This window comes from Habropoda laboriosa, unplaced genomic scaffold (genome assembly GCF_001263275.1).
Source record: "Habropoda laboriosa isolate 0110345459 unplaced genomic scaffold, ASM126327v1 scaffold806, whole genome shotgun sequence".
Classification (NCBI taxonomy): Eukaryota; Metazoa; Arthropoda; class Insecta; order Hymenoptera; family Apidae; genus Habropoda; species Habropoda laboriosa.
This window is the reverse complement of record NW_017100897.1, coordinates 193,551-202,437: the sequence shown is the minus strand read 5'-3', so window position 1 is coordinate 202,437 and position 8,887 is coordinate 193,551. Positions and strand designations below refer to the sequence as shown.

At 35.2% G+C, this 8,887-nt stretch overlaps 1 protein-coding gene across 1 annotated transcript; it reads right to left on the bottom strand.

The window, feature by feature from the left end:
• Positions 1-909: 909 nt before the first annotated feature.
• Positions 910-5,503, bottom strand: LOC108577537 (uncharacterized protein CG7065-like). Its single transcript, XM_017940715.1, has 5 exons — positions 5,432-5,503; positions 4,352-5,073; positions 4,062-4,165; positions 3,871-3,979; positions 910-3,637 (listed from the first exon to the last, which is right to left on the bottom strand). Exons 1-5 carry the CDS (start codon positions 5,501-5,503, stop codon positions 910-912), a joined length of 3,735 nt encoding a protein of 1,244 aa, XP_017796204.1.
• Between the last annotated feature and the right edge of the window lie 3,384 nt (positions 5,504-8,887).

Here is an 8,887-nt window from a genome sequence, read left to right as displayed (position 1 = left end):
TTAATAAAATTTAATTATGATTAATATTACAAAATTGTAATTAAGAGTAAAAACATTTTTTCGTTTCAATTTTCTTTTTTCTCTACTTACTTTCGTCCCGTTGATATCGACCGCATATTAACACTCCATGATCATAAGTCCACGTTCACTTCACGCCAATGTGACACACTTTTAAGAAAACTCCGACATATATATTTTATGAATTTGGATACATCTCGTCACCGACGAGATGAGACACGCGCGATTATAAACGTATAAAAAAACGTCATGGAAATAAACATTTTTATGCGTGAAAACGATAAATGTAAATGGAAAATTCATCGGGATGTCCCGTTGACAATGACATAAGCGTACAGTGTTAGCCGGGATCAGTGTAACGGCGTTCGGGATCGAGAAGTTACACTAATATCAAGGTAAGGAAAGTCGTCGTCACGTTCTCGAGCACAATCTTTATGAACGTTACTTGAGTAGAGATTACTCTGAGAGGAGAGGAGAGCGAGTAGAGATTACTCTGAGAAGGAGCGATGTTGTGATCGGGAGGTCGTAACATTCGTAATCTACACTGATCCGGGGCACGCTGTATTTTTCAATCAATTTGTTTCTTTCTCCTTTCTCATAGAAGTGATCAGGATACTTTTGTTCAACTTTTTATAATAAGGGAGAACTTATTACTATATGTAACGGATCTTAAAACGTATTTACACAATTAGTTGAATTAAATTAGAAACGTGGTAGGATCCTGAGCATTTCTATATCTCAATTAAGATTCTTAAATTAGTAACATTCAAACATTCCTATTCGACAGTAAAAATAGTGCCGAAGGAAAATCTAGTCCCATAACAATTGCAAAGATTTTTACAATGACGTAAAAGTTCCCATACATGCCTATCCTCAAGTTCAATATCACTTTTAATAAAAACGTTGTTGTTGCACATAACTTCCGTATTGTTGCTGTGGTTGTTGCTGTGTATAACTCGAAGAATGACCGGCGGGCGGTCCAACATAAGCTGACCCATCGTAATTCTGTTGCGTTGGGTATTGATTTGTTGCCATGGACGGTCCATTGTATTGACCCTGATTTCCTAGCCCACCGTAACCTTGGTAATTATAACCATTGTCCATGTAACCCTGATTACCACTATAAACCTGTTGAGGATAATTTTGGAACTGTTGATTGGACATGCTTGGATAACTTAAAGGAAGTCCTTGTGGACGGGAGCAAGTTTGTTGCGTATTCTGAACATATCCTTGATTATAAAAGTTCGACACCGGGGTCGCCGATGCGTTAATCATTGGATCTACCGATTTTACAATATTTTGTTCAGTATTCTCGGTCCCGAGCGGTAGATGCGACTTTGGCACGTATTTGTTCGGAAGATCGCCCATTATATTAGCTATCAATCGCTTGGTCTCGTTTAAAATTGCATTTGGATCGTTGGTCTTCGTTAATTCTTTCGCCCTTACCGGAGAATGAGATCTTGAACGCGAACGAGAATGCGTCCATGATTTTGGTGAGTTCGACACCGATTTCGAGAATGCTCGTGACTTCTTTTTCGCTTTTTCATTCTCATTGACGTTTTTATCTGCCGCCTTATATATATCCTCAAACGTATAATCATCATCGTCATCCGATAAGTCTAACTTCGTTTTTTGCTTATCTTCACTGTCGTTCTTAATCTGTTGTTCTTCCTCGTCATCGTTCGCGAACATATCTATCTTCGGTTTCCATTTATCCTCTTCTTCTACAGGATTTTGATTACCTTTACGCACAGAGAACGGTGAGATGCTTTTGCTCGATTTAATAACGGTTTCTATTTTCTCCGGCGTCGGAGACTTTATTTTTGGCGCTGACATCGGTACCGATGTCGTGCCCAAGTTTACGAACTCTCTTAACTTCTCTACCCGAATCGGATCGGTCACCTCTAACTTCCTTAAAAAGTTAATGAGTCCATGTTGCTCCTGTGTGTTCAAGTCTTTGAAGTTCTGCAAAAGTGACTTCAAGTCTACATCCGAGAGACTCTCCATCCTGGAAGTTTGACGTTCGACCGCATCTGGTGCCGTTGAAGTTGAAGGCGTAGACGTTGTAGTTTGAGAAAGGGAATTATTGCTTGCCAGTCCCTTAACAAAATCTGCAGTAGTTACCGGTTTATCGGAATTCTTGGATGCCTCGGCCATTCCAACAACCGCATTAATAAGAGTTTCGAGCTCTTCTTGCGACACATTTGATCTACCTTGCGCTACCAAAGCAGCCGCTATTTGCTGAGCTATTGCTACTTTATCTACAGTGCCTACACCAGGTACGCTAACGGGTTCAGATTTAATTACAGGCGTAATAATCTCAACTGGCCTCGTATAAACCGTTCTAGTCATATAACTCGTAGACCTAGCAGCTTCTAATTCTCGCTTCTTTTTCTTCTCTTCTTCCATTTTCTTTTTGCTCTCTGTTGCTTTATGCAGTAATTGAGCAATATTCTGTATCGCGGTTTTTGTCGGTGTTATAGCCATTTTCTCTATCATTCCTGCGAACAGTTGCCCTTTCAATTTCTCTTTAACCGTCTCAAACAATACACTTACTTCTTCGTCATATAATAATTCTTCAGCAGAATTAGGTTTCGCCTTTTCCGCAGCTAATGCTTTCGAAAGAAGGCACACTATCTTTGGTCCAAGAGAGCCTAATTGACCCTCGAGTGCCGTAAGCAATCGCAATAAGCCGACAACTTCTAGATCCTCGGTTAACACCTCATCCGGTATAGGGCTCGGTGATTTATCCTTCACCGGGTACGGTGTTGCGTAATGTATCGATCTTGTGCGGGGTGGAACACCACGGGGGTAATAGCTGCTTCTGTACATACTTCCCCGTCCACGCATGTACGAAGAATACACGTAATCACGTTCTCTCATGTCGTGACGATCGTAATAATCCGCTTTAATCGTTTTCGTACCGACGTACTCTACCTCGTCGTCGCTTTCTACACGATGGCGGCTTCTTTTAGGAGATCTATCGCGTCTACTCGGCGGAATCCACTTTTCCGGCGGCTTATCTTCCGGTAGTTCTAATCGCGTTCTGATCTCTTCTTTCCGCTGTTGCAGCTGTTCGTTATGAATTTCGCGCATCCGTTTGTTCCAAAATTCAATCCACTCAGGTTTGAAGTCGTGTTTACTTGGATCTTTTCCTTCGGCTTGCAATTCTTTATATCGTCTGTTCCAAAACTTTTTCCATTCGTCAGGGTAAGATGGATGTTTTTCTGGGTTTTTCTCATGAAACTTTAACGCACGATCAAGCGTTTCTTCCGCGCGTCTGATCTGTTCCCGATATTTGTCCCATTTATCTCGCTCCCTAAGCGGTTCCGGTGAACGCGAACGAGAACGAGTGCGAGAACGTGTTCGATCTCGCGAATATCGCGATTTACTACGATACTTGCCACTCTTATCTACCGAACTGGCTTTACGACTACGAATAGGTGACCGTGATCTAGAACGCGACGGTGATGGACTACTTGATATGCTTGAAAGTGACGAGAGGGATTTCGTTTCGTCGGAGGGACGTTTGGGAGATTTTTTCACATTTTCTTCATCTTTATCTAAGGGTTTACGCATATTTAACTTATCCCTTGTGAGAATGCGAATCTTGAACCCCCTAAAAAAGAATAAAACACGAGTTCAACATGTGATTCTGAGAAATTTATTAATGAAGGAAGGAGGTAGGATTGTTTCATGTATTTTTGTTATTTCTTGATTATTCTATTATTCGTTAAAATTTGTTTAAATAAACAAAATTAAGGGAGCGGCGTAATCATAAGGATATTAAACGAATCCTGATAATTTCAAATGTTACATGTTGTTAATAATTGAAGGTAAATATTAACTTACGACTTTGTGGTGTCTGACTTCGACTCTGTTTTCTTCGGTGATGATTTTTCATTTTTCTTATCTTCAGTTTTATGTTTTTCATCTAGCTTCTCATCGATTGGTTGAGAATCTTAATATAAGGTTATTGAATGATTGAATACTTCAAATGCAAACACTACACACATTGAAAATATAAATTATCGTATACTCACCTTTCTTTGAACTACTATTACCAGACATTTCAGCCATCTTCTCTTCAAAGTTTGTTACCCATCGCACATCGTAAACATCCATAAATGTTAACTCTGGCGTTTCCCTGCACGTAGGAAACAGCCATTGATTTTAAGGAAATGTAAATTAAATTACAAAGATCATTAGCGCGCACCTTGTTGAAACACGTCCATAAACTTTCGTAAAAACCCGCGAACAGAAGTGCTCAATCCGTATGATGTTCAAACGTGTAAAAAGTCGAAAATATGTAAACATAGATATCATGACTTACCTAAAGTGATAATCCTGGTAGACTCTCTTGATATATTGCATTTTATTTTTTTCAAATTGATTCTTGTCAACCAACTGTGGTTGCAATCTTCCAAATCGTTCTTCAATCTTCTTAGCCACTAACACAGATATTTCATTAGCTCCACGCTTATAATTAGGAGTACGCGGTAGTTCCGTAATTGCTCGCGATATTGTTGGAAAATGTCTATTCAGATAAGTTATTCTGTGATTATAACTGGTAATGTGTGCCATAACAGTACGAGGGTCACCTCGTTTATCACATAAAACACATGTATAACTGGGTTCACAAGAATCATTATCGACCAGTTCAAGTAGATATTCGAGACCAACAAGTGGGGAACTTCTATGTCGATCCAGACTCATCTGAATCGTAGTTGTTCTAGTTATTTGGTCTTCCATGCCAGGTGGTACTGGTTCTCCAGGTGCTAGACCATCACCAATGGTAGTTGACTGCACAGGTGGAGCTGTTTTCACGATATCTGATCGCTTGGACCACAATAAAACTGGATATGGCCATTCATTTAATTTCATTTTGTGACGATTACACATATTATGATTTAGTAACTTATGAGCTCCAAATAGAGCAATATTACATATATGACACCATATATCACCATCTTCTGTTTCAGAATACACAGGTCTGAGAGTGCCATCTTCAGCAGTGACACTGCTCCTCATTAAACGTTTTCGATCATATTCTTCCTGTGAAATACAAACATCTTGTAAAATGGACAGATAACTGTCATTCCAAGAGTATATCACAGAATAAAAAAAGTAATGGTAATTTTGAACATGAAATTAATAAAAGGTACATTTTTAAATACAAAAACCTGAATTGTTTTTTATAAATCTCAATTTAAATTATATATAGTAAGTATAGATTAATACAGTAATATAAAAACAACATATCTTTTTATTTAGATTTGGCAAACTTATATAGCAATATATTTAAAATTCTAGTTTTGTGAATACCATAGCAGTTCTTTAAAACATTAATATAGTAATTTCTCTTGTATTATAGGTACAGTATTTTTTACATACAATTTTTATTATGCATTACCTTCTCTTTATCTGCTTCTGATAAATGAGAGGGATTACGACCCTCTATATCAAGATCATCAAAGTTCTGCATGGTTGATCCAAGTCTATGAGAAATTCTCACCACGATTTCTGAAAACACAAAAGCACTATGATGCTTGAGAATGATAAGAATGCAGCTTCAGAGTTGGTAGAAAATTATAAAAGTTAATTACAACTATCTAAAAGTAGGCAACTATGTGCTATACAAAGTTAATGCTGCAGGAAAAAATATTTTTGATCAATAAATTAGAAATAAGTATATATTTAATTCATTATGAGAAATAAAAATCTACAAATTTTAATAAACTATACTTACCCATTGAATGTTGTACATACTATTATATATAAACAATTTATATACACATATAATATTTAAATTTGAACTTTCGATACATTTTAATTTTATGTTAAAGTGTACATATAAATTTGCATTTGAAAGCAAATAGCTTAATGCTTATACTGTGTGTTGTAAAATATTGCTGAACAGATAATTTCAGCAACAAGGAATACAACACAAACAAATTTGTAAATATACTTTAATGAGTTGTTATAACGCATTTCATAAAATAAATCAATTTTTATGTATGTACTTACACATTTATGCTAAAACCCTAAAAAGGGTTCCTAAGGAAATTAACATTAAAGGACATGTAATCTTTATCTTTTAATGTAAAAGCTAATTTATGTTATTATTATTATTATTATCATTATTATCATTATTACAATTATTATTATTAATTGTAGTTGCACTGGAGTATAAGAGTCAATCCCCAGCTACTTACCGACAGAAAAGAAACCTCATATTTCCAATTATGTTTCCAGGATGCACATATACCACAAAACATTAAACGGAATGCACCATATAAAGACACTAATATCACGCAAAGTCAAGATTTAGAATAACTTTGCGGCTTATAATAAAAAGAGAAAATATAGCCATTCATATAAAAATAAAATTATATATTTAGAACTGACACAGCTAACATGAGTAATGCTGTGAGTTTCATCGTAACAGGAAAATGAACAAGACTTATATAAACATGTGTCTTTTTATTAAGCGGTGCTTGCTTAAATAAATTATACTGCTAATAACATAATAAGAATAACAAAATCATGGTGAGAATTACAGAAGAACCTGTAATACGAGCAACCAAAAGGTTATACGACCGATTATAATCCATAAAAATTCGTCAACGCAAATATTTCACTGATTTCACTTAAATCACTAGGCTTTGGCAACCAAGCGACCATAGCCAAATGGCGATTCCTCGATTTTTAATTAATCTTCCATCTCCTACTGGTATTTTGTATTTTTTTCGACCACTTTATGCTCAAATTGTAATCGCCGAAATTATGGAAATAAAAAGAAATGGTCTCGACTTACCAAATTACCACGGCACGATGGTCACATTCAGTAATTTTTTCTGCGCAGATTTCTGATTCGTTAATTTTGTTTTTGATAAAACCTTTCGGTGGCCATATCGAAAAAGAAATATTCTACAAGCGCAGATCTGCGCATGTCTGGCCTGTATAGCAGAGGTCGTGTTCGGTAATTAATTGCTGGTAGAAAGCGTTATTACCAACGCGACATTTTCTCCTGCTTTTTCAACAATTGATAAGTATATTTACTATTTCCGAAGTATTTTTTTAATAGAAGCACAGACGAAGTATAAAATAGATTAATCACCACAAACGAGGTATAGAATAGACTTATCACCCAATACATTTTTGTATCCCATGTCGCAGGGGTTCTAGAGCCCGCTTACCATTTTCATGTTGCTTCCAACGTTACCAATTCAGCATTGAATAAAATTACAAATTTGGAAGTGGTTAGAATTAAAACTAAATATAACAATGAAATTACAAATAAAGTATAGGACAAGATATCTTATAATCGTACACGAAGTGTAGAATTCTATACTTCTAAATTAGTAATATATAAGTACATTAGGTTGATCTGAAAGTTTCAAAGAAAGTAAACCAAAACTTTTTCGCAACGTCGTGCAAAAAAGATCAATCAAAATAGATATCATTGTTTGCTTCCTTAAACGTAACACTTCATTGAAAATTGTCTGATAGCATGATAACAAATCTTTTGTTTTAAGCTGAAACCTTGCTTTGTTGTCATAAAGAGGATTGTTAATTATCAGAATAGTCAACAACTGCCTTCAACTGTGAATCTTTTTTCCTTGGAAATTTCACCGACGCGACGTCTTTATCATCTTCTCTTGATTCTGCGGTTATTAGTTGATCTAACTCTGCCAGTTTCTCGTTTACTAGTGGTAAAGTATGAAATTTCGGAACACGTCGTTCCTTACAACTTCATTTATTTCTCGCTAGAGTTATAATTTTTGTACTAACCAAGCTTTTATCCCATCATCAGGTGGGGAATATCTTTTCAAGCTTGACGAATAAGGTTAACAGAATCTAAAATGTTACGATGTTTCGAAAAACTTAACACATTATTTTCATTAACTGCATCGATTTCAAGCAATCAGTTTTCTAAAACTGTAACGCAAATAATAAACTCTAAGAACATTATGTCTTGGTGTATTGGTTATATAATTGATATTATCACGAGAGAATGTATTGTCTAAAGATTACAATAACTCCAAAAGGATTATTTTCTCACTGCAAACACAAAACCAGTCATCAAATATTTTTCTAGTCGTACAAGTTCTTCTATGCGATTTCTGAATCATTGGAAGCAGATTTGGCAACATTTTTCAAAGCTCTAGGACTTTTAGTCCAAAAAACTAATAAGAATTTCAATTTTTTGTTCTCGTTTGCATTTTCAGTACAAAGAAAAGTAATCCAATTGTTTAATGCCTTGAGCCCAGAAACACTTTTTCCTTCTTTCTTTTCAAAGGGTGAAGAAAATGGAAGAAAGATTTTTTTACAAATGTCATTCCTTTCTGTTTTTTTTTAAAGACCACCTAACCTAATCTAACCTATGTTTTTTCTTACACGAATGCATTTATATACATATGTATATCTTTCTATAGTATGTTGTAGCAGACATTGTAGTGCATTTAAACATGCACAATAACATAACCTAAAAATGTCTTTGGACTCTAAAAGTTTTAATCAAATGTGAACCATCCTCTCATTTTTTGTCATTTCTTTAATCAAAAAACTTTTTCGTACATCTATATATACAGAGGCTTAAACGTTTACCTTCATGACTTTATTTTATCGAAAGTAACTGTGATTGGACATGACAGCTTTCAATCATTCGAAAAAATATACTTGAATCTTTCAGTTTAAAAATAATAATGTTACAAAATACAGAATAATCATAATAAAATATAAAACACATAACCTACATAAAACCGGACGAATTAATTAATTATTCCCAGAGTGCACTGTACAGAGATTACTATAATGAAAATTTTGCGCGATGTACTTACTTTGTTACATGCGAATAATCGTGTTT

Excerpts from the sequence above, each read along its gene's own strand:
- LOC108577537 (XM_017940715.1), bottom strand. The coding sequence starts at position 5,503 with ATGCAGAACTTTGATGATCTTGATATAGAGGGTCGTAATCCCTCTCAT. Across the intron at positions 5,074-5,431 it reads CAGAAGCAGATAAAGAGAAG|GAAGAATATGATCGAAAACG; the intron begins GTAATGCATAAT and ends TGTATTTCACAG. Across the intron at positions 4,166-4,351 it reads TACCAGGATTATCACTTTAG|GGAAACGCCAGAGTTAACAT; the intron begins GTAAGTCATGAT and ends TCCTACGTGCAG.